The sequence below is a fragment of the Coregonus clupeaformis genome, chromosome 5 (genome assembly GCF_020615455.1).
Source record: "Coregonus clupeaformis isolate EN_2021a chromosome 5, ASM2061545v1, whole genome shotgun sequence".
NCBI lineage: Eukaryota > Metazoa > Chordata > Actinopteri > Salmoniformes > Salmonidae > Coregonus > Coregonus clupeaformis.
The window spans coordinates 27,110,614-27,136,867 of record NC_059196.1 but is presented as its reverse complement, the minus strand read 5'-3'; the positions used below and the strand labels follow the sequence as shown (position 1 = coordinate 27,136,867).

Sequence of the window (26,254 nt, the reverse complement as noted above, 5' to 3'; positions counted from 1 at the left end):
TCACACAATAGATTTAAGGGTTACAACAAGTTCACCAATGTTCATCAAGTAGCAGTCTTTGCAATTTTTCAGGTTCACGTCATCAATTTCATCAAATACTTGTTTATTTTGCTTCCCTCGAAGTGAATGAGAAGCATATGAAATAGTTACACACTAGCATGGACATATGCTTTTGAACATCATTAAGGGACAAAAAGATTTTTCACATTACTAAAGCCTGTGGTCCTCTGAAGCTCAGCTGGTAGAGCACGGCGCTTGTAACGCCAAGGTAGTGGGTTAGATCCCCGGGACCACCCATACACAAAAAATGTATGCACGCATGACTGTAAGTCGCTTTGGATAAAAGCGTCTGCTAAATGGCATATTATTATTATTATTTTCATTTGTTTCTGATGGTTCTGAAGTAAGTATTCTAGAGCACCACCCCATGGCCACTAAGGGTACTGCAAGACAGGACTGACATTCATGAAGGAGGAAGTCGAACCTGACGGGAGGAAAGAAATGCAGATATACATACTTCATAAAGGAAACCAGTGGTATCCCTATGAAAAAGATTAGCAAAAACGAAAAGAAACCAGGAAAACAACATTTAAAACAAGTTTTGAAGAGTTGACAAGAAAACCAATAACACCATGGTTCCATTTCTCAACCCACTTTTGGTGGTGCTGTGTGTATGCATTTAGACAGACAGCACTTGAAAGTGCACTCAATACTGCTGAGGAAACTGTTCATACATCGCCTGCTGTGGCCCGATTTACTGTCAACTTGTTGAATGGGTTTACCAAACAATGGAAACATACGTTTATTATTTTGAAACATACCAACAATGAACAAGTCTATGGCCATGGTTTAGTTAGTCTATTCTATCGAATGATAGGGAGAGGTTTCTAATATAATCACTTCATATGAGCAGATTTACAACATTGATGGCAAAGAATGTTACATGAGAATAAAAGTTTACATTAGCCGTCCCGTGGTTTTACGATGGCTGCGTTTACACAGGCAGCCCAATTCTGATCTTTTTGCCACTAATTTGTCTTTTGACCAATCCGATCTTTTGTCAATAATTAGGCAAAATATCTGAATTGGGCTTCCTGTGTAAACACAGCCTTTATATAAAAATTAAACATTTGGAAAGTCGTGGCTTACCCAACCTAGCCATTACACTACGAAGCAGCAGAAGTGTTGCAAACCACGGCTATATCTGATTCCTTCTCTCAGACTACACAAACACACACACACACAGAAACAAACATACATGCACATATTCTTTAAAAAGTGGAAAAATAGAAGACTGGACACATCTAATATAAGATACATATAGTCTACTGCTCAAGCCATAGTTGGACGTTTCATATCTGCATTTCCATCAACATTGATCAAGTACCTGTCAAAACCCCATAGACAGATTTATTTATACATCTTTTCCACTCATATTTTCTATAAAATAGACATGGCTTAAAGGTAGACTCAGTGAAATGATGTTGCCACGTGCAGCACCGCGGATATTGCGCTGAGCGAGATGCAAGACTTCGCTCCCACACAGTATCAGCGCATTGGCTCGTGTCACGCTGTTAGTGTGTGGTAGGTACCGGACCAAAACAGTGAGTGAGTTTAGCCTCGTCCTTCAACGCTCTTAGTTGTTGCAGAAATCGATGATTCTACTTTTCAATTAATGGATAATTGACAGACCTAAAAATATATTCTCCCCCCCTTCCATTTTGATTTTACAAAAAGATACATTTTCACAGAAAAAAGGTGTAACAAATCATTCTAAAAGATTGGTTGAAAGCACACACGCGTCACTGTCTGACTGCTGTGGTAGAACCAAAGGACACAGCAGCCACCCACCTGGGATAAATAGAAATAGTTTTTGTCTGACCATAGGGAACACTAGAGAGTAAATGGGTGATTGGTGGTGAGGTTTAACAATACTAAACGCAAAAGAGAGTTTACATTCTGTAGCCCAACATGAGAGAAATATTTGTTCATTTTAATGACTTTCTTAGTCTCACCTAGTGCACAGTAAAAAAAAAAAATCCCCTGAGTTTTGGGACAGGGTGTCAGTTGTTATTTCGAGGCAACATGGGGCCATCGTGAAACCGGAAGCCCTAGTCGCCTCGGTGGCTCTTTTAGGAGTATTGGAGGTGTTGCAGGGGTAAACAGTGGTCCTTGGGCTAAGAGTTGAAGAGGGTAGAGGGAACAATTGGTTGATGTGGAGTGGGATGAACAGTGGATAAGGCTCTGGTAATACAATGTCATGGTCGTCCTTGGTCGCTTTCTCACACAAAGCCACACACACTTACTCGTTCTGCTTCTTTACCAAAGCTCGAGGCTACGGGCTTTCAGATTGAACATGGATTCTATATTCTCTTTTTATTAAATTCTCCTACCCCTGTATATACTGTAACTCCTACTCTGTTACTCCTTGAAGCTCCTCTTATCCACTCTATACATAGATGTTTTTCTTTGACTGCCCCGAACAATCCCTCACCCGTTTTGTTTTCATTGTTAATTTTTAGACAGCTCAGTTCTCGTGTCCACATGCTCATTCAAGGAGATGGCTGTTATATCACATCTGCTCCCTTGCAGAAAGTAATGTGGTATGGAGGGTTTGACGTTAATCAACGTTAACGTCCATGGATATTTTGTCCTCCAGCTCTAGTGGACTGTCCACAGTGAGCTCCTCCATGCTTTTCCCTGACTCCTGAAGCAGCTGCCGCCGCTGGACCTCCGCCTTCAGGTTCTCCAAGTCCTTTTGGCTGCAGAGGGAATGGGATACCACAGGGGTCAGTACTGGGCCCTGACACATTTCCATTTTCAACTCAAACTGTCAAAAAAAGTAAAATATGTGCTACTTCACTTTACCTGAGCGGTATAAAGATGATGCCGTTGATGATATTGAGCTGTTCCAGAACACTGGCCATACTGGGTGCTGTGAACTGGAAAAAGTGGTGGAAAACAACAAAATTACACACTGTTCTATGGAACCAACACCCACAATACATTTGAACAGATACTTGTGTCTAACATTCTGTGCAACTCCCAACACACGTTTACTGTGAACACTGAGGCTGTACCCGCTTTAAGTTACAGTTTTAACAGTGGCCATGTAGGCTACTGTGGCTATTTGATCATAATGTAGGCCTACCATCAAAAACAATGGAGAAAATGCATCCCATAACATTTTAACATGGAAATAGCTGTTCTATCATTCAGCCTACAGTAGCAGCCAATGTGTGGTGTTCAATGTAGGCCTACATTCCATGAGCCTTTTGAAAAAAACATGCAGGGCTTGACATTAACCTGTTTATCCACTTGTCCTTCAGACAAAGAGGTGACTGAAAATGTTTTTTGTGTTGTTTGATCCAGGAAACCACTTAAAATAAAATGCATTATTATTCCAATACCATTATTAGAGAATCAGACAAATTATGCTACCCTCTGCCTATTGGCTACTTAGTATATTGAAGCATGTCTTAACATACAACACTGCCCCTTTACCTGACTCGCTTTTCAAAGATGCGTAGAAATGTACAGGTTTTGTGCTCTTGTAGGAAGCAATCACTCCCCTTTTGTCGACTACAAATCATCTATAACTGCGCTAATAACTCACTAACTAGCAAAGGATATGAACAAAATGTGCACAAGTGGCTACATGCATCTCTGGCTTTGATCTCAAAACAAGCACGTCTACTCACGACCGCTCATGCTGCAAACACAGTCCAGTTCAAAGTAAATGGAACAGATCCATATATGGCAATGGTCTATTTGCATATAGGCCTATTGCAGCTCTGACTGTTTATCCCGCAACCGGTCTGTGTAGAGTACGGGCTGAGTAGTGCGTGTCAATGCAATAGAATCATACTCCGATACGTTCTGCCTACAACAAAATCTCTTGCATAGTTCGTTTTGTTTCAGTATGTTGCACTGAAAGTGGCTAATATTGTGTTGATTCGATCACAATTGCCACAGTAAAGGGAAAGGTTGATAGAGTTAACAGGGAAAAATCTAGAACAGTGGTCACCAACCTTTCAGTCAAGATAATTTGAGTCAAAATGCAAGCCAAGATCCACCGCTCAGACTTTTTTTTACATGTCTTAAAAAACGTAAGCATATAAAAACATTAACCAATTAAAAGCAGTACTGTAGCAATGAGGTTTGTGCAGTAAACTATAGGCCCAATATATTAAATCACCGCATATTCGCTTTGCTTGAATTGCCCTGCCAATTAATTGTTATTCAGGCCAAATTTGAGGTAGGCTATATGATCACACAAGTAATATATCCGTTGTTGTATTACTTGTGTGGCACAGCTGAGTGAGCATATGTTTAAATAATTAGCTTTTTATTTTACTGGGCTGATGGTGCCTGCATCTGATGGTCAGTCTCAGCGGAGGGAAGAGATGAGACGGAGGTTCCACCTCTCAACATCCCTCCGCTCTCACTTTTCTCCACTGACACTGACCAAAAAGGGACACAGTCTTCCAGCTGATGGCGAAACTGAAGTCGCACCGCATTATTTCTGCCTCATGCACAAATTCATGTTGTTACTCCTATGAACAGAGAAAGTGAAATATTCCGATATTAAAAAAAAGACCCAAGCCGCTAATAATAACAACGCAAGCCTATAGATACACTTTCCTACTCATTCATTACTGCTGCACTGCTTGTTGTAGCGCTGAGTGGAAATAGGAAGAACGCACATTTTATGGCGTATAAAAGTGTAGACAGTGCTGAGTAAGAACTTCAACTCACTCATAAAAACCGCAGCTCTTTGCTGTATTCGTTGACAGTCTCTCTCTAGTCATGGTTTTAAACGTTTTGATCTCACACAGTATCAACTTTGCTGTATCTTTGTTTTATGCCTGCTACGTTACTGCAGACACGGTAATCTGAGCCATCCGATTGGCCAGTGGTAGGCCAATAGTGCACTTGATTTGCTCTCTGGGCAAGGCACAGTTTGTACCTTCAGACACATGAAATGGTTAAAAATGGCAACAGTTCGCCTACCCGGCACGCAGGGCAGCTGAATCGGGTGCACTTACCTCCAACAGCCCTAGACTAATACAAAAAAAATAGGAACAAGGCTTTATCGTTGTTGTTTTTTACAGAAATGTTTGGCGACTGACTAGGAATGCCTTTGAGATCAACCAGTCGATTGCACGGTTGGTGACCACTCTCTAGAAAGTTGAGCGAACTTCAATCTCATTCTTCTCTCTGTGGGCTGATATTTTTGTGCGGCAGTCCCGGGGCAGCAGCGCGCGCAGTTTAGAGGGAACATTGGTCTGTAGATTATGCTATCATCTGGTGACAATACAAGGCCCTTTGATTTTGTCTTAGGGATAAAAACTGAAACCATAGATACGCCCTAAGCCATGTACCTTGAGTGGCATTATGCTGGCATTGGAGCCGTTCTTGTAGATTTCATTCATGGTTCTCTGCAAAGCCACAGCCTGCTGTGTGAGGTACTTTAGGTACTCTGAGCTCTCTTTAGTCTTCTCGTGGGCCTCACCCACCTGAGAGGGAATGGAGGGGAAGAAAGAAAGTGAGAAAGAAAGCAAGCTTAAAAATTGATTGAGAGCTCTCAACTACTATCAGTTGTTGGTAATCTAGCACATATTAAAAATACATTGTGATTTTTTGTACTTTTTACCCCCTTTTCGTGATATCCAATTGGTAGTTACAGTCTTGTCCCATCGCTGCAACGCCCCTACGGACTCGGGAGAGGCAAAGGTCGAGAGCCATGCGTCCTCCGAAACACGACCCTGCCAAGCCGCACTGCTTCTTGACCCACTGCTCGCTAAACCCGGAAGCCAGCCGCACCAATGTGTCCAGCTGGCGACCGAAGTAAGCTTGCAGGTGCCCAGCCCGCCACAAGGAGTCGCTAGAGTGCGATGGGACAAGGAAATCCCGGCCGGCCAAACCCTCCCCTAACCCGGACGACGCTGGGCCAATTGTGCGCCGCCTCATAGGTCACGGCCGGCTGTGACACAGCCTGGGATCGAACCCGGGTCTGTAGTGACGCCTCAAGCACTGCAATGCAGTGCCTTAGACCGCTCGGGAGGCTATCTAGCACATATTACTATTTCAGCAAATGTTCTTAAGCCACTTCTGAGGAGAGGACGTGTAGAACTTTGTACTGTAGCGGTAGGTCTGACCTGGTTTTTGTAGATGGTGTAGCCCTCCTTTTCGTGCTGGAGCGCAGAGCGGAAATCTGCCTTGCTCTCGTAAACCCTCGCAACCAGATGATGACTGCAGAAGATAACACAAACTAGAGTATATAACAGGAAATCAGTTAATATACTGAAAATTATGTTCAGTCACTCAAGGAATAACTCTCCCTTGTCCTTACCTGAGGGCTACTTTGAGGGAGCGGGGTAAGTGGTATTTGGAGTTGAGGGCCAAGGCGTTCTCCAGGAACCTCAGAGACAGGTCGTACTCCATTACTCCGTGCAGCACCAGGCCAATGTTACTCTATAGGATGAGACCCGGGACCACAGGGAGGACAGGTGTAAGGAGAACTGATTTGATAAAGGTCACACACAAACACTCCTCAAAGGCTTACACAAAAATGGTACATAACTTCAGAGTTAACGGGGTGACATATACACTTACAGGATGGTTTCAATCAAAATTAAATTAAATTAAATACTCACGTCTAGCAGCGCCATCTCGGGGTGGTCCTCCCCACACACCATCAGCATGAGGTAGCGGGCACGGTACAGCAGCTTCAGGGCAGTGGACAGCTGACCATTGGCAAAGCAGTACAGAGCCAAGTGCATCTGGGGAGTAGAGAAAGCGATCAGAGGCATTTGGAAACAGTTAACATGGACTGACATTTTTTAAATGACGAAACAAAAAAGTATTAGAAAAATAGTACTTTTCCTGGATACGTACATATTCCTGGATAGTGTTGGGGTGCTCGATGCCCAGCACTCTCTCACTCATCAAGACAGCCTTCTGTTGGTTACTGAGAGCCTGTGGACAGAGAAGACGACAGTCAGGACTGTCACTGGAATTGCTGTTGCCCTTTGTTCTCATTTGTGAGAGGAATATAAAAAAAGTGTGTGTATTATGTCTAGAGCAGCATACCTCGTGGTGGTCTCCCATGATGTAGTTGAGGCGAGACAGCAGACGCAGGCAGGCACAGATCTCTACATGCATTGCCCCGTACACGTTGTTGAACAGGTTCAAAGCCTCATTGATCAACTCACAGCCCTCCTTCAGGTAACCTGCACACAGAGAGCACAGAGACCTTGTTAAAAACTCAGGCTTCCACAATCATTGTACAACACAACAGAAAGTAATATGAATGGGTTCAGAGAGGACACTAAGATAAGTTGCATTGTTGCATGTAGTCATGCTTTTGCATGGTTTGTATTGGGAGGAAGGAAACATTTCCCAGCCTTCGTGTGCGTGTTGCATGTGTGAGTAGAGCTTCATGTGCATATCTGTTTAGCACTAGGAGGACCCATGCTGATCCTGCCCAGCAGGACTGGTATCCACCTCACCTTGCTGGACCTTGGCCTGTCCACTCTGGAAGAAGTGGAAGGCATCGGAGGCCTTGGGGTTGACGTGCTTTACCACAGGGAAGATGTTAAGGATGTCCTCCTCTGTGAAGGCAGGCTTGTGGCGACTGTCAAAGTTATACTCCTTTATCAGGATCTAGAAACGCAGGGAGGCAGGAGACACAGGAAGCTTGTTAGGAGGGGGAGGGTTAAAAGGGACATCATTAAAAGACACATTCTGAATTACAATTTGACCCCTGGCCCCTACTCCCTATGCATGTCTGTAGATCTGAAGGTATTGAATAGATGTATACAATATGTTGAAAATTGCACAGTCTAAAAATGGATTGATGGGAGTTACCTGGATGCCAGCTTTGATGGAGATTTCTCTGAGCAGAGTGATCTTCTGAAGGCCGTATTTCTCCACTACCTGGTCAGCATTCTCGCTGTAGAAAGATGCATGTTTTTAGGAAAACATACGCCTACTTTAACCCAAGCACACTCACCAGTGCAGGCCGAAGTGGTAGCTTGTCAGAATAGTGTGCTAACGTCAAGTCTACTATTGTGCCAACATCAACCCCAATTCCCACCCACCAGTACAGGGTGAAGTGGTAGTAGCTCTGGGCCTCAGAGACGATGTTCTTCCACAGCTCGCTGGGTGTCAGGCTGGCCCACGCCGTGTTGTCCCCTCCCCCCGGGACTCGGTTACGGCGTTTACGGTTTTTGCGGCGCGACACGAGCTCGTCGGCAGGCAGGTGTGCCACGGCATCGGGGAAGGAGGACAGGAAGCAGTTGAGGAAGTGGCTGACAGCGGCTGAGAGGGCCGACAACTCCACACCCTGGGAGACGGAGTACATAGTCTATTGTTCCCATATTTAATCAATTTCTTAGGGAGACAAATAAATACTTTCTATGATAAGAAAGTAGGGGGTGACATTTTCGTGGTGCAAAAGCGCAAAGATCTGTGTCATCCTATGTACATCATAATTCTACAACAATCATTGCTTGAAAAATAGCACTCACCTGCAGGTATGTCTTGAAGATATGTTTCGCACATCTGGTGATCAACTCGCTGATACCTATTCTCTTCAGAACAGAAGAGATACGAAACCATCAGGAAAAAAGTGTAATGCAGATTAATCTTTATGTATTGTCCTGCACTCTGTCCTGCAACATGTCTGCAGTAGAAACAGAACAGTCGAAAAGGCTAGCATTGTTAGCATAATGATATCATTGCCCTTCATTATATTTCTCCTTAGTCAGTCCTCAAGATCGTATGGAGGTCAGGGGTTCAGGCTTACATAGAAGTGCTCCAGCTGTGCCTTGGCTGGGGTCTTGTCCACAAACTCCAGGACATTGCCTAGGTAACGTATGTTGATGCCCCTCTGGTGCAGAGCCTCGGTCAGCGTGGCTCCATCCATGGGCAGAGCACTGTGGTCCAGACAGTCCTTCACCTGGAGGGAGAGACACACATAAGTAAAATAAATTACCACACATCCACACACAACAAAATACAAATAACCAAGGAAATACACCAACCCACACACCCACAAATAGCTAGACAAACACAAAGGCTAGTGATACAGTGATGCAAGTAAATATGTTGTAATATAGTGAAGGTAATGACTGCTTGTGTGTGGTACTATGTTACTGCCCTGAAACTTACCAGAGATGGGATCTGACAGGACATCAGGAAGGCTGCAGCATCCTTCAACAGCTGCTTCTGTTTCTGAATGTCATCCGCACTGTCCTCAGGGAAACGCACTCCTGGGGGAGAGACATGGGTGGGAATGAGTACTCAGTATTATAAAAATGAGTACTGTACAGCAGAGCCAGCTGCCACACCAAACCTCTCCTAAAAGCACTACATTTCCCATCATCCACCACCATAAAGTGACAGTTCCTACCTGGAGAGAAGATGTCTGGGTTGAAGCGGATGTCGAAGGAGGTGTTGCTGATGGAACCCACGGCCTTGCAGGCGTTGAGGACCACCTCTCGGCTTTTAGGATCTTGATGGAGACAGGTAAGGGTGGGGTTGGAGAGAGGTGTTTAATGAATATAACAAGTTAGCTGGGCAACTCAAATCAAAATTATATGGGTTAAGTTCCCCAAAAGCACTACTATCATCTTCGTCCAATGCGTACATTAGTCAATTTTAAATTGAAAACCCCCACCAACACACTGTTGCAGATCTTAGTTTTTTTTTTTTTTTTTAAACACATTGTCATCGAGCCATTGTCAAGCAGGCAGTAGGGCCAGGGGCCAACTCCTGCCATTCCACACACATGCAATGAACACACACAACCAGGGATTATTTCCTTATTTCTGGAGTCAAAAACCCTTTGATTAATTGTCACACCAGCCAAAGAGAAATCAACTGGAGAGATCTGTGGTTATTGGATTGCTATATCCCACACTGCTAGTGATTTTACTGGGGTCCATGCTCACCCCATAGGAGGCTAAGAACTGGACAGGGACACTAAGCCAGGTGGAGAGATGCAACTAAGACACCAGCATTAAGAAGTCTTCTTAGCGGAACCATGGATAAACACTCTCGCATACAGATGAAAAACCACACATACACTATCACACACACCATTCTAAATGCAAGTCTATGATGCAAATAAAGAGACCTCTTCTTTAAAAGCATTTCTCCACCGACTGAATTTCCCCAGTCTTTCTCTACCCTGCAATGGTTTGGACATACCGATACCGGATCCGTCTTCCGCGGCTAAGGACTCAGCCAGCTCTTTGGCCTGGGCTAAGCCCAGGATACTATCCTCAGCCTTACCCTCCAGAGGGCTCTCGCACTCCCCGTTCTGAATCGCCGTGGCAATGGGCAACAACGGCCCATTGGTGGTCACCATGGGAATCACATTATCCTCTGTAGGGGTTGCCTGGGAGGCATTAGTGGTTGTTGTTGCAGCAGAGGGACTGTCTGTTGTTGGTTCTGCCTTGGGGGCTGCTTCTGTGGTGGTGGCTTCTGTTGCTGCTGCCCGAGGGGCATCAGAGGTGGAGGTGGTCTCTGTCTGGACTGCGTCTGACTTGCCATCAGTGAGGGTTTCTGTGGAAGTTTCTGAGGACTCGGCTGAGGCATCGGGGGTCTCTGTGGAGGGTAGGGCTGGAATGTCTGCCTCGGTGCTGCTGTTCTCTGTCAGGGCGGCCATTTTGCTCTCCTTGTTGGCTTTCTGCTGCATCAGCTGGAGTGCTGCCATCTTCATGAAGAGGAGGTATCTGAGGAGTAGAGTACATAATCTTTATTATCCCTGAGGGGGTAGGACATACAGTCAGTTACATGAACATTCAAATGTGCACAGACACAATCATACACTAAAGGGAACATCAAATGACCATCTTGGGGGACATACCCAGGGCCTCAGTCCCCTATCTATGGCACACAAACACCCAAGGAAGCTCCTAAGTAACCACTAAAACACGTACGTAAATGTGAAAGGTAGGGTCTCCATGCAATACCCATGGCACACACAATTAAAACGCCTCCCTACAGTACCTGTGCTCGACGAAGGCCTCGATGAGCTCCTGTCGGAGGCAGGCCAGACGGTGGCGGTGCTGACGGGGGAAACCCTGTCTCACACTCTCAGGGGAAAGCTCCTCCCCTTCCACAGGCAGGAAGTTCAGGTCAGGGGGGAAGGTCCTCAGAAGGTCCAGGATGTAGTGGCGTCCATCGTTGCCGATTATGCCCTTACACTCAACAGAGGAACACAACTCCACGGACTCATCCTTCTCATTCAGCACATCGTGCCTCTGGACCTGGGGGTGGAAGAGTCAGTCATTTTGACAGAGAGAATGTGATAACCACAGTATGGCAGGTTCTGGGGCATGTCGATATACGTTGAATGTCTGTAGGCCGGTGCAGTGACAGAAAAACAGTTCTACAAATTCTACATGCTTACTCTGTATTGACAACCAATTAGCAGACTTAAAAATAAACCATGAAACTGCCATTATCATCATGATATCCTCCTCCTCACCTTGAGTGGTCGACTGGTCTTCTCCAGAAGCTCCAGGTACTTCCCATGAGACACTACTGTCTTCCCAAAGTCGATAGACCCGTAGATAACGCTCTGCTCCTGCTCTCTCTCCAGAATACCAGGGATGATCGACTGGGCCGTGACACGGTAACCACGATAGTCCACCACCACTGTCCCCAGGGTGTACAGCCCCTCCACGTCTACGGCCCCGTAAGCCCGGACACCGTTGAGGTCGTTGGTAGGAGCAGCGTGCGCGGCAGCGTCCCCGCCCAGCTCACGGTAGTGGTCGCGGACATCGAAGCCCAGGGAGAAGAAGATGTTGTTCCAGATAAACATCTGCATACGCGTCTCCTCGCCAGGGTTGATGGCCATCACGTTGCCGTCGATTACCGCCACGGAACCGCGAGTGGCAGCAGCCGCAAAGTCACTGTGGACCTGGAGAGAGGGAGGGAGAGGAGGGGAGGGAGAGAGAGTGAATGCGTAAGGACGTAGAGGACGGAAAGAAGAGTCGTCTGTGCACACTACAGGATATAGACGGAAACGGAGAAACGGACTGTAGCAGAAAGGAGGGTGTTTCAAGAGAGTCGATGACCGAAGCTCACTGGAGAAAGCAAATAAGCAGGAAAGAGTGCAGGAGACAGAAGAGGGGAAAGGAGTTGGGCTTCAACTGCTGCTCTAGGCTGGCTCACCTTGAAGATGGCCCTCTCTCTCAGCAGGCGTTCAGGCAGGTTCTTCCGGGCCAGCTCTCTGGTCGTCTGCAACTCCTCATTCCAGTCTCGCGTCTGAATAAATAACACAGAGACCCCATGTTACACTGACTCTAAAAAAACGGACTATTTTTGGTGTGTGTGTACCTGTCCAGGTATGTGTTCCTCGTAGCCCAGACGGGAGGTGTATGGTGTGTGTACCTGTCCAGGTATGTGTTCCTCGTAGCCCAGACGGGAGGTGTATGGTGTGTGTACCTGTCCAGGTATGTGTTCCTCGTAGCCCAGACGGGAGGTGTATGGTGTGTGTACCTGTCCAGGTATGTGTTCCTCGTAGCCCAGACGGGAGGTGTATGGTGTGTGTACCTGTCCAGGTATGTGTTCCTCGTAGCCCAGACGGGAGGTGTAAGCGTCCTCAGCTCTGACACAGTCCATGGTGTGGTCCACCTGGGGGGCGGTCCAACTGTACACCTGGAAGGGTGTGGCGATCCTCTCAAACGGATGTCGCTGTACCCTGCAGACAATCAGAAACCAAATTAGCCACGTATCACAATGGGAGTATTCCTCAGATGTAATTACCAGAATTATCAAGAAAAACAACTACTGTCTGGCTAATATTGTTAGCTCTGAAAAAAATATATGCATTTCTGATAGATTAATTATTAATGACTAATTATTACACCCTGAAACTGTGTATAATGTGTTAGAAATGTGTGAGTGTAGGACCAGTAAAGGCTATGGCATTGAGCCACTATTTAGCAATGTGAGTAAGAGTTAGGCCAGACAACAAAGACAACTGAGAAACTAAGATAAGAGGCCTCCCAATTTAAGGAGGGGAGAAACTGTTATGAAAACATGGTGCAGAATATTGTGAGAACGGCAATAACTGAGTAATGCAGGGAGTAGGATATGTGTGTGTGTGTATGTATGTGTGTATGCATGTGTGTATATGTGTGTGTGTGTGAACTGAAGGTCAGTAGAGCAGTTTTAGAGTGGAAAACTACAGCCCGCCTACAGAGGGGAGGGATTTCTTTTTGTATGACGTATGAGTATAAAAGATGGACTCTGAAATTGTGATGGCAGAATTCTCAATGAATAAATATCTCTGACTATGCAGACCGGGACTCTGGCCGTTACTTAAATCCCAAAAGACTTACAACCTTTTGGGAGACGCACAGAGACACTAAAATAGTTTGTTAAATAATTCACATAACAATTTCTGATAAACTGATAAGCATACAATTATTAGTCGTTATGTTTTCCCCCATTACACAGAACTAATAAAAAGCAGTGCATTGTCGTTAGTGTAGACCACTTACCTTTTCTTCTGCAGGGCAGTGAAGTTCTTCTTGAAGGCAGGGCTTATCTGGCTCAACAGCTCAACCAACGAGTGGCTCAGGAAGCTGGGGTTGGCTGGCTTGGGGTTGAAGGTGTAGGTGGTCGACCTGGAATACAACAACACCATGGTCATCTCTCATTATGGTCAACTCTCAGCCTTGGCCAGTTAACTTTTTCACACCATCTTGCCAAAAGTAACCATACTGTGCTGGCTCTGATATTTTCCTTTCACACTTTCCAGTACAGTTCCAGCAAGTGGTGGATGCGTAATCAGGCCAACACAATACATCCCGGCTTGGCTCAGCTCAGTAGTGTGAAAACAGCATGCGGTAAGTCTAATGGGAGACAGAAAGCCAGACTCACTGGTTGAGGTAGAAGCCACGTGTGGAGGCGGTGATACTGATGTGTCTCTCCTCAACAGTCACCATATACAGGTACATGAGATCACCATGCATCTTCCTGTTGCCAGGAGGGGGGTTCCAGCCACTCATAGTCAGGACCTTCAGGCACTGCATGGGCTACAGCGCGAGAGGGGGAATCAGATATGGACATTGGAATGTGACTTACGACTTGAGGTGTGCTAGTGTGGATATTGGAAAAGGGCCATAGACTGATTACTTAATCTGCACTTTATGGTGGTAAGGATGTACAGGATATAGTATGACCCAGCCAGCTGATGTATGCTGGTTTTGTTGAGTGCACACTTCACTTTTAACTAATCTCACCCTTTATTCTACAACCATGTTTACTTATTCTAGAAAAAAGTATACTAGTGCCAGGCTTGAGTAAGTCTGGCACTTAGCTTGCAAATCATTTTCAGCTATACAAAAGAAAAATGGCTCCTACAAGCAGATCAAAGGTTGGAGCTGAAGCCAGTAAAGTACAAATGGACAAACTCCTTGAAGAATGTGACACTTTAAAAAAAACTGTCAGACATTAATGTCACAGAGACACACATTAATATATGTAAATGAGACGGCATTAGAATGATCATAATTAGCTTGCTGGCAACACCAGGGTTGTGGATTTTGACTGGATAAAAAGTGTTAAAATAATCGTAATTACCATCATTATTACCTTCCAGTCCTTGTTCTGTGGCTGGAGGGGCAGCAGGGGGCGTTCTTTGCTGCCAGGCAGAATGTGTTCTGGAGGGGTACAGTCTATCTGCTCCAGATCACTGCCCTTCTTCCGCTTACCACTGTCTGCAGAGGAGGAGACAAGGTCACAGGTCAGACTAATGCAGCCAGACCAAAGATTTTTATAGCCTGCAGCCTAGGACAGACATTCACATTAATACTGCATGTAGGACAAAGGTGGCTGGATACCTCAGAATACTGACTGAAATCTCTCACCCCAATTCTCACTGACAGACCCACCCAAACACACGCAAATAAACAAATGGGTACACAAACGTGTGTGCACGCACACACACACACACCTCCCAGGTCCCCGTCAGTGAAGACACTGAGGAAGGAGAGAGAGTTGCAGTCCACTCCGTTGTAGGCATCAGATGGGTCCAGGCTTTTCAGCAGGTCTCTGATATGACGCACATGGATACGGGCCTCGCGCACTGTGTAGGGCTCTAGGGTGAGGAGACAGAGAGGACATTCATTACATTATTATTGATGAAATCTACAGACAGTCTACAGTCCAGGAGACACTCTAGGAAGGGGACTAGGAGGAGATTCTGCCATCGATCTTACACCTATACAATCCTTAGGCTTTAAGAGCAATAAAGTCTAGGGGTAGGTGCTAGTGGTTGACTTAAGAACATATCCAAAACCCCAAATCCTACCTTCCACTACTTTGAGCAGGGAGCCCTCCTGCAGGCCCTCGATGGATTTGAGCTCAGCAAAGTTATCCAGGACGTTGCCGTCCAGCTGCAGGGAGAAACAGGTACGATGACAGGTGTCCTCACGGTCCATCAACACCTGGTGGATCTCCTGCACCATCTCCTGGGGTGAAACCTGGGGGAGTGGGTGGGGGTTAACAATAGAGACTGACAGTGTTTGGTCAAACAGCTAGTCCCAATTTGGTCCGTACCTCTCCACCTTGGCCCTAACCCTTCGATGTTCGCAGATCTGAAGCCTCTGGATAGGTATAAGCGGTGTGCTGGTGGAGCTTCCATCCACTATATTGCTTACACCTTACAGATCTGCAGACATCGAAGGATTAGGCGGGTCAAGGGGTAGTGGCAAATTGGGACTGGCTGTTGGGCTGTCTAAGTATGTACTGTACCTGGAGGTCAAAAGGCTCCGCCCCGGGTGCCTGGATCTTCACGGTGAAACCTGTATCCTGAATCACAATCACTTCCTGTTCGTTAGAATCCTCCCCACCGTCCGTGTCACCACCCCCATTCTGCTTGGACTCCTCCTCCGAATGATCGTGGGCCCCGCCCCCGTTCATCACCGCTGTGTCTGCACTGTGCCCTGTGATTGAACAGAATGAGATCCATTTAACGTAGCTTGTCATCTCATTGGACAGATGAGTAGAGAGGGTGTTGCCATGGCAGAGTGACACATATAGGATATAAGCCTACAGATAGCAAACAAAGTAGTGCGTGTTGTCAGATTAGATTACTCCTAAAGGGCATTGTCTACAGTGCCAAGATGGCGACTTATAGGATCCAAGGAGAATAGGATCCAATTAGCACAGAAAACAAGATCTCCAGCCTTTGCCATGTGAGGCAGAGGTATACAGGTTACCTTGGTCTGCTTCTCTCAACCTGGAGTTCTTAACAACCATCATTCAGACTCTTGTACAGAACACAAAAGCTAGTGGTTTGTTTGCCTGGTGCTTTTGGCCTTCTCCACATTGGGCAACAGACTCCCAAGGTCCACAACGAGGAACTGTACTGGAAAGTGTGAAAGGAAAATAGAGCCACCCACACAAATCCTCCCCCTCCTTGTGTGTATGCAACCTCCTTGACCTCTTAAGGGGCCTCACTGGCACAAGGCATTGTAACTGCAGAAACACCTCTATGTGTAGCAGTGGTGTTTCCTATTTACCACAGTAAAAAATAAAAATAAATAAAAGATTCATTAAAAAATGCCACTAAATATTGTACAACTAATTTGAATGGTGTGGGTTGAGTTGCCAAGAGGAAAGGCAACATACATAAATATCAGCTAGTGTGGCCTGCAGTGTGTACGGGCTGTTTTCTCTCCCAGACAACTGCAACCGGCATGCCCTTGTTCAACGTCAAGGGTAACGCAGTGTCAGGGTTACCACGTAGAGGGGGTGGTTGGGGGGAAAACAGCTGGGGTAGGGATAGGGAGAATCTACAGTAAAAGAAAGAGAGTGAGAAAGAGACTCACCACGCTCTGAATACCAAACACAGCCTGGCCAACAACTTGTCAATGCTATGAGAGAAAACCGACTACTAAAAAAGAGCAAGGAGAATAGACTTGAACATATGATAGGAGCCCAGGAATAATGTTTCTGTAGGTCAGAAGGGGGGGGGGGGTACAGGTACAGTGACCTCATGTGTCTCCAGTGACTGCTCATCCTGCCCTGTTGTAGAAGTAGACAGATTTGATAAGGTTACATCAGTTACTCTCTCTCCCCTTGGGTGTCCTATTTCTGGCCTGATCCTAGTCACTCTTCATCTCTCCATTCATTCTTCCATCAATGCCCCAGCTATTGCATTTTTCTTAGAGTGGTCACAGACACACAGCAGGAATCCCTTCGGTCATTCAAGGCCCTCTGCTTTCTTCAAGATTCACTTTTCAGCTCGGTTTCTGACTATTTTTGTAACTCACAAAAATTCTACTTGGTACTTGACTCGCATCAATTTAAATAAAATGTATACAGTTTTGGTTTCTCAAATGGAATTGAGGAGGTAGTGGAAGAGATTGCAAATAATGGTGTATATGAATACTTGCTGCCAATGCTATTCAATCTGCACTGAGAAGGCAAGAGTACAAAAGTGCCAGAACCAAGAGTACAAAGTGCCAGAACCAAGAGTACAAAGTGCCAGAACCAAGAGTACAAAGTGCCAGAACCAAGAGTACAAAGTGCCAGAACCAAGAGTACAAAGTGCCAGACATCAATATGAAAGTTGAAGAAATCATGTAGCCTAATAATTGCAAAACAGACCCACTTGGCCCTACAGCAGTGGAACAGAGCACGAGGGGTGAGTTGACAGGGTGGGGAATGGGGTCCAATATTACACAACCTTCCGCATTACTCAAAACTTTTAGCCCAACTAAACTTGTTTTTTTAGGCGGTTGAGCCTTCATGTCACTGTGTGTAGTGTAGACAGGAGATTCATGTTGTTGGTCACAATTCACAGATGAAGAGGGCAGCATGTGTCACAACAAATTACCATTTTATCACTACAACTTTTTTCCAAAGAGCCAAACCCTTCAGAGCTGCAGTCTATTAGGGCATGAAGACATGGAGGGAAGGGAAAGCACAATCTACAAACTGCTGCAGTATTTCTGTCATACTGGCATGTATATTCTGGCCTAGGTGGGTGAGTAAGGCCTACAGATACCGATTATCCAACTGAAGGCTTTGCCTATTTCAATAAGAAATATTTATCTTAATAGAGTGTTACAACCACAAGACCAACCTTAACCAGACAAAATGGAGGAAAATGTATTATTATTATTATACAAGCAAGCAGCTCTGATCCTCCTGAACAGGTAAATCATTGAGAGGGGAAGCAGAAGGCCTCCAGTCAGACACGCATTCAGTTAAACTAGTTAGACAAAACAACCCCCACACACCCCCTCCAGTGCCACCATTAGTATCGTAGCTCACTCCTCAGGTTGCACAGTAACCAAACTTATCCTCATGGCAGGATACGGCTCTTTCAGGGCAGTGGGTCAAAGAGTTAGGTCCCTGATAGTATGGGAAGGAAGCCAAATAGATAAATCTGGCAAATAATAGAAAGAAGCGGGCTACAAGAGATCAACAATTATTTCACAATTTCCTAGAGGTGTGAATGTCTTGATCAATACAAACGTTCTTATTCAATCAAAATTGTGAAAGACCACTAGGCCTACTAATCCAGAGAGCTAGCCACCAGTCTCCATGCTGCCCTGTCTGTTGTAAGCTGTTATATCTCTGCCTAAATATTCTGATAACTTTTTATTTTTTAGAAAGATAAGCTTGAAATGGGCATGGTCTAATATATCAGTGTCTTGGTAGTTATCCAACAGGCTCAAATGCGGCCTAAGGCATTTGTCTAGTCCAGCAGGCTTCTCTTAAATGAGAGGTGAATTGCATTTGAAAGCTAATCAAGGAGGTGATAGTATCTTCAAGTGCCGATAAGAAGAGGAAAGTGGTTTAGGGGTCAATAATGATTTTTTGGGTAATGATGATTTATTACCTATGGAGTTGTGAACTAATGTTGTCAATAGCTGACTAAAGTTGCCAACAGACAAAAGCTCTATGATGGACAAACACTGTCCATCAATATGAACTTCTAGTCACTAGAAGAAAGCATGATGGCACATGTGCTGCACATAGGAAGCTCTAGTCTAGGTGTATGCTAGCCATTAAAAAGATGCTTCTCATCTTCCAACAAATACTGATTGGTACATAAACGTTTTGTTTATGTCTCAAAATAATTAGCTGCATAATCAAATAATTGATGAAACATAACATAACCTACAAATACCTGAAATAAAGAGTTGTATTCTGATACAAATGACATGGTATTACACATTACAGTCACTGGCTATGACACAATGAGTCCCTACAAAGTTTGACAGCTGAACTAACTATATTGTGTGTAAGGTTATAGTCTTGGCAACACAGGCATCTATGCATGCAACTCAAGGTCCTGTCAAATGTGACACCGAAAGCTGTGGCATTGTCGTGAAGGCTGCCTAAGGTTGTGTAATTTCAACAGTGGCCTTACATTCACCAAACCTATACCAGTAGTACGTCATGTGACCGTTTCGATCATCAATACTTTATATGATGCGAGCGATCGGTGGCGAGCCATGAAAATCGGTTTGTTTAAACAACACTTACCGGCTATATGACTCAGAATGTCTCAAGTATAACCTTCTCTCTCCGTGCATGCACCATGACTTTTCTCAATGGGCCAGCTTCCGCTTCCCGGTCGAGGAACAGCCAACCTCTCCTGTTCTGAACGGGAGGGGAAGGTATCATGCCAACTAACGGGGACATTGGTGATCTAGTCACTTCGATATTACTAGGTCACAACAATAGCATGCATTTGATGGACTAACTGAAAAAAACTCGTTTATATTAATAGAAAACGGCGTGTGAAATTACTTCACATCAATTAGAACCCCTCTGTTCTCTTGAAATGTGCAGTTCCACTGAAGGTGACCTTCAGTCCATTCGTCTTGCATGCAGGTACAAAACAGCTGTAGTCCCATGTGCGTCAGAACGTGAGGTTCTCGCACTACACTGTTAAGATAGTGGATACACTGTTATATTACTATTTCTATAATCACATTTATATCAGCCATTTTTCTACAACAAGCCAGCATCACCGCTGGCTGCGTAGCTACTAGCTAGCCAAGCTTGGCTAACTATTTCGAAGCTAGCTAACGTTAACTAGCTGCATCAAGTCAGCCATACAAGGGTTGTGTCTGTGTTTGACATACAGCTAGTGAGCCAACTAGCTCGTCGAACAGCTTATCTAAATAATTCTAAGAGTCATTTGATTGTTAGCTAAACCCTCTTGATATAGCCTAAGCTAACCACTTAGCTACATGTTAACGTTCGTTTAGCCAACAGAACTACTAGCTAACACATTCAGCAGCTCAATCAAGCTTGAATGGATGGTGTAGCTAGCTGTCATTATTTCATTGAGAATTTACTCATCTTGGTTTAATATACAACTGTTTTGAATGCTGAGGCCCATTACTGCATTTCAGCTAGTTAGTTAGCAGACTAATCACCTAATTAACAGATGAGTTGACTACTTTGAATAAACTATGCATGTGTGCAGCTAGCTTGCAAACGTTAACTGGCTACTAGCTATGTGCACACTTATATAGCTTACAACCGATGCCGCTGCTAAGCTAGTTAGCTAACGATAGCTACCTAGCATTACGATACAGCTTTAACATTTTGCAGAGTAGTTAGTCTCTGCTTGATAACTACGTAACGTTAGCCAGTTGCTTACCACAAGCACAAGGGTCCTTGTGTGGTGCCTTGGTGGTCTCTTTGCGGTCTGGCGTCTCTCCTGCAAGATCAACTGTGTTAACATTACAGTTGGGTACTGACACCGGGATGTCATCCGTCTTGCTCACCATTATTTGGCAGCTAGTTAGCTCAAAGGTGGCAACAGAAATCCGTTGCTCAAAATTGCTACGTTAATTTGTTAAATGCTCCTTCTTTAGCTAACGGGCTAGCCAGTTACATGCAGAGGGTACGATCTTACAAAAACAAGTCTACATAGGCAGGACAGTCAAAGCTGGACATGGCAAGCACGTGTTTCTCCTCCTCCTGACCTCTTTGCCTTTGCGTTCGTTCCCACCCCCCAAAACGTCTGGCTACGGAAAGCGCAGTGTGCCGTTTTTGTATGAACAGGTGCCCATCTAGGATCACAAAATTATCAACTGTGATTTTGTTTTGGACTGGTGCTCTGTGGCATGTTGGTATTACAAAATGTAGACTTTTTGTATAACATCATTATTTCGTTATTATGGCTATAGGGGTGTGCAACACTTCTCAAAACATACAATTTCATTTCTCACATACGGCGAATACATACAACAGACCTTAACCAACAATTCCGTTTTAAGAAAAATAAGAGTTAAGAAAATATTTACAAAAAAAAGTTTAAAAAAAAAAAGGAACACAATCAAATAACAATAACGAGGCTATATATACAGGGGGTACCGGTACCAAGTCAATGTGCAGGGGTACAGGCACTCAATATCAAAGCTGGTGAACCAGGGATATGGACTGAATAAATTCACCTTTACCCATATTGACCTACACTTCCGATAATGTTGTTGTGGATGTATATAAACACGTATGTATGTATGTACAGTATGTATACTGAACAAAAATATAAACGCAACAATTTCAAAGATTTTGCTGAGTTACAGTTCATATAGGGAAATCAGTCAATTGAAATAAATTCATTAGGCCCTAATCTATGGATTTCACATGACTGGGCAGGGTCGAGGCCATAGGTGGGCCTGGGAGGGCATAGGCCCACCCACTTGGGAGCCAAGCCGACCCACTGGGGATCCAGGACCAGCCAATCAGAATGAGTTTTTCCCCACAAAAGGGCTTTATTACAGACAGAATCTGAGATAAATAAGCATTTTGTGCGTATGTAACATTTCTGGGATCTTTTATTTCAGCTCATGAAACATGGGCCAGCACTTTACATGTTGCAAAAAATTTTTGTTCAGTGTATGTAGTGTCTTTAGAAAGTATTCACACCCCTTGATTTTTTCTACATTTTCTTGTGTTACAAAGTGGGATTTAAATGGATTTATTTGTCTGTTTTTTGTCAACGATCTACACAAAATACTCTAATGTCAATGTGGAAGATTAGATCTTGATTAGATAAGTATTCAACCCCCTGAGTCAATACATGCTAGAATCACCTTTGGCAACGATTACAGCTGTGAGTCTTTCAGGGCAAGTCTCTAAGACCTTTGCACACCTGGATTGTACAATATTCGCCCAATATTCTTTAAAAAAATATTCAAGCTCTGTCAAGTTGGTTGTTGATCATTGCTAGACAGCCATTTTCAAGTCTTGCCATATATTTTCATGCCGATTTAAGTAAAAACTGTAACTAGGTCACTCAGGAACATTCAATGTCGTCTTGGTAAGCAACTGCTGAGAGGTGAATTTGCCTCCCAGTGTCTGTTGGAAAGCAGACTGAACCAAGTTTTCCTCTAGTCCATCTGTTTCTTTTTATCCCCCAAAAAAGCATACCCATAACATGATGCAGCCACCAGCATGCTTGAAAATATGAAGAGTGGTACTCAGTGATGTGTTGTGTTGGATTTGCCCCAAACATAACGCTTTGTGTTCAGGACAAAAAGTTCATTTTCTTTTTTTGCAGTATTACTTTAGTGCCTTACTTTATTTTTATTCTGTACAGGCTTCCTTCTTTTCACTCTGTCATTTATGTTAGTATTGTGGAGTAACTACAATGTTGTTGATCCATCCTCAGTTATCTCCTTTCACAGCCATTAAACTCTGTAACTGTTTTAAAATCACCATTGGCCTAATGGTGAACTCCCTGAGCGGTTTCTTTCCTCTCTGGCAAATGAGTTAGGAAGAATGCCTGTATCTTTGTAGTGACTGGGTGTATTGATACACCATCCAAAGTGTAATTAATAACTTCACCATGCTCAAAGGGAGGAGGTCAGAGACCTGGCATAGACCTGTCATTGTGGTGCCAGGACAACAACCTCTCCCTGAAAGTGGGCAAAACAAAGGGGCTTATCGTGAACTACAGGAAACGGAAGGCCGAACATGCCCCATTCACATCGACGGGGCTGTAGTGAAGCTGGTCGAGAGCTTCAAGTTCCTCGAGGGCTACATCGCTAAGGACCTATCATGGTCCAAACACACCAACACAGTCGTGAAGAGGGCACGACAATGCCTCTTCCCCCTCAGGAGGCTGAAAAGATTTGGCATGGGCCCTCAGATCCTCAAAAAGTTCTACAGCTGCACCATTGAGAGCATCTTGACTGGCTGCCTCACTGCTTGCTATGACAACTGCTCGGCATCCAACCGCAATGTGCTACAGAGGGTAGTGCATACGGTCCAGTACATCACTGGGGCCGAACTCCCTGCCATCCAGGACCTCTATACAAGGCGGTGTCAGAGGGAAGGCCCTAAAAATTGTCAAAGACTCCAGCCACCCAAGTCATAGACTGTTCTCTCTGCTACAAGCGGTACCGGAGCGTTAAGTCTGGGACCAAAAGGCTCCTGAACAGCTTCTACCCCCAAGCCATAAGACAGCTAAATAGTTAACCAAATAGCTACCCACACTATCTGCATTGAACCTTTTTGCACTCTTTTTGAATCTATGCACACACACTGGACTCTACCCACTCCAACACACATAACATGTACACACAGGCACACATTCGCCACACACACACTTCCAGATTCATCACATACTCTGTTGCTACTGTCTATTATCTATCCTGTTGCCTAGTCACTTTACCCTTACCTATATGTACATATCTACCTCAATTTCCTAGTACCCTTGCACATCGACTCGGTACTGGTATCCCATGTATATAGCCAAGCTATCATTGCTCATTGTGTATTTTTTCTACGTTACACTCTAAAAAGAAAAGGTTCCTGGGTATCTTTAGGGGTTCTTCAAATTGAAACTGTGGGGAACCCCCCTGTTATTATTAATTATAATAATATGCATAACAATATTTTAGTTCTCAGTGTTTATTATGATTTTAGTGGCAAAGCAGAATTGAAAATTTAAATATGAGGTAAACTCCCAGCAGAGCCCCAAGTCCAATGGATATATCCTCTGGCGTGTTGATGTTAATGTGTTGATGTTCTCGGTATCCATAGCCAGAAGGATTTTGCAGTGCATGGTGAATTAACAGGTTTCCTGTTATATTCATCAGAGGTGTGGGGAGGGTGAAGTCTGTGAATCCCAAAAAATTTAATTATACAGATGATTAACAAAACACACCAATAGGCATACCTTTGTATGCCTCCTTGTCTGTATACCTACAGACACAAAAGCGAGCAGTTGTCACGTTCGTTGAAGGACGGGTCAGACCAAGGCGCAGCGTGAAATGCGTACATGTTTATTTAACCGATAAACACACTAACAAAACAACAACCCAACGAACCGTGAAGTCCTAAGGCTAAACACAAAACAAGCCTACTCACGGAACAAGATCCCACCACTAATACATGCCAACAGGCTGCCTAAGTATGGTCCCCAATCAGAGACAACGAGAGACAGCTGTCTCTGATTGGGAATCACACCCGGCCAAACACAGAACTACAACACCTAGACTGAAACATAGAAAACACAACATAGAACACCACACCCTGACTCAACATATATGAGTCCCCTGAGTCAGGGCGTGACAGCAGTTCAGTCATCTGCACCTAATACAGCTAGCCTTCAACATATTCTTATAGCCTACAAACTTACGTCTTTGTTGATTGATATCCATTGAATTGTGTCCATTCTCTGTTTTAGAAAGTTTTGCATAAATATGAAAAGATAGATGGTATCATCATAAAACAATATCAATTTAGATCATACAAGGGACAAACCTTACCTTCAATTGAGGAAAGCTTTACATTTTTCAGTTAAGTGCCTTCACCTGCTGTCCTTTCAAATCCAAATGTTTCAGTTGGGCAGATAGGTTCCTGCAAGAACCCCCACCAACTAAGGACGTTCCTCAATTAACCCCACCTCCTATGGGGTTCTTATAAGAACCTTTTGGGGGCCATTTTCAGTGCCAAGAACCCTAAGGTTCTTCGAAGAACTTTGAGGATCTTCGAAGAACCCTTGTTGAACCCCTAATTTTTAGAGTGTACTATTCTTTTCTTCTTCTATTATTAGTATTATTAATGTACAGTATATATTTTTGTATTCTGCATTGTAGGGAAGAGCCCGTAAGTAAGCATTTCACTGTTAGTCTACACCTGTTGTTTGCGAAGCACGTGACAATTCAAATGTGATTTGATAGGATATTCAATGTCTGCTTTTTATTTATTTATACCCATCTACCAATAGGTGACCTTATTTAACCTCCCTGATCTTTATGGTTGAATCTGTGTTTGAAATTCACTGCACGACTGAAGGACCTTATAATTGTATGTGTGTGGTACAGAGATGAGGTAGTCGTTCAGAAATCTTGTTCAACACTATTATTGGAGTTAGTCCATGCAACTTATTTAGGCTTGCCACAACAAAGGGGTTGAATACTTATTGACTCAAGACATTTCAGCTTTTCATTTTTAATTAATTTGTAAAGATTTCTAAAAACATAATTCCACTTTGACATTATGGGGTATCGTGTGTAGGCCAATGACACACAATCTCAATGTAATCCATTTTAAATGCAGGATGTAAAACAAGAAAATGTGGAAAAAGTCAAGAGGTGTGTATACTTTCTGAAGGCACTGTATGTACTCTATATGTATGTATGTAGACTTCAGAGCTTGTGTTCGTCATCAAACTAGATAATCCAGGTTAACGCATTCAAAGATACAACAGAGATACAACATACAATAGACACGCTTTAGTCAATCCTACATTTTATTCAAATAACGTGTACAGCTCTTTGCTCTACAGTAAGCTAACACAGGAGTGCTGTAGAGACGGGGGTGGGGGGTGCTCAGCATGGGACCATATGACACAACACACCTCAGGGTCTTGAGAGGATGCGCCCTCAGAGTGTCTCACTGCATACCTTATGTTGTATGCCAGAGGGAACATATAAAGTGGTGGCTTTTTATTGCTTGAAAAGACAACATATCAAACAAGATAAAACCAAAAATCTTATTAAAATGCCCGTGTAGTGGACATGAGTCGGGCTCATGGTCTCGCGATGAGGTAATGGTGACACCCACTAGTATGAAATAATGTTGTGGATTTATCTCAGTGACCTCCGGCTTCTGTCAGCAATGACCTCTGGGCACCAATGGTGAGAGAGTTTTTACACAAAAAAACCTTGCTCCTTATCAAAATGGAAGACATACTCATCAGGAGAAATTCATTCAAATGTCTCACTCATCCTAA

The 26,254-nt window shown here is 44.2% G+C and overlaps 1 protein-coding gene across 5 annotated transcripts; it reads right to left on the bottom strand.

Moving 5' to 3' along the window:
- Positions 1 to 308: 308 nt before the first annotated feature.
- Positions 309 to 21,025, bottom strand: LOC121566391 (clustered mitochondria protein homolog). 5 transcript variants are annotated; one of them, XM_041876452.2, is made up of 27 exons: positions 20,663 to 21,025; positions 15,784 to 15,974; positions 15,341 to 15,512; positions 14,984 to 15,127; positions 14,611 to 14,747; positions 13,909 to 14,063; positions 13,527 to 13,652; positions 12,574 to 12,721; positions 12,193 to 12,285; positions 11,504 to 11,938; positions 11,023 to 11,282; positions 10,219 to 10,745; positions 9,419 to 9,520; positions 9,178 to 9,278; positions 8,813 to 8,965; positions 8,535 to 8,597; positions 8,106 to 8,371; positions 7,873 to 7,957; positions 7,515 to 7,668; positions 7,096 to 7,235; positions 6,901 to 6,981; positions 6,660 to 6,785; positions 6,356 to 6,477; positions 6,162 to 6,255; positions 5,385 to 5,519; positions 2,869 to 2,942; positions 309 to 2,762 (listed from the first exon to the last, which is right to left on the bottom strand). In XM_041876452.2, exons 1-27 carry the CDS (start codon positions 20,790 to 20,792, stop codon positions 2,621 to 2,623), a joined length of 4,356 nt encoding a protein of 1,451 aa, XP_041732386.1. In that variant the 5' UTR covers positions 20,793 to 21,025; the 3' UTR covers positions 309 to 2,620. The 5 variants fall into 5 exon arrangements, with proteins under 5 accessions (XP_041732386.1, XP_041732393.1, XP_041732396.1 ...); XM_041876459.2 differs by having other exon boundaries at positions 8,106 to 8,350; XM_041876462.2 differs by having other exon boundaries at positions 10,303 to 10,745.
- Positions 21,026 to 26,254: the final 5,229 nt, after the last annotated feature.

Excerpts from the sequence above, each read along its gene's own strand:
- LOC121566391 (XM_041876452.2), bottom strand. The coding sequence starts at position 20,792 with ATGGTGAGCAAGACGGATGACATCCCGGTGTCAGTACCCAACTGTAAT. Across the intron at positions 6,786-6,900 it reads CCAACACTATCCAGGAATAT|ATGCACTTGGCTCTGTACTG; the intron begins GTACGTATCCAG and ends TCTACTCCCCAG. Across the intron at positions 6,256-6,355 it reads TCCCTCAAAGTAGCCCTCAG|TCATCATCTGGTTGCGAGGG; the intron begins GTAAGGACAAGG and ends TATCTTCTGCAG.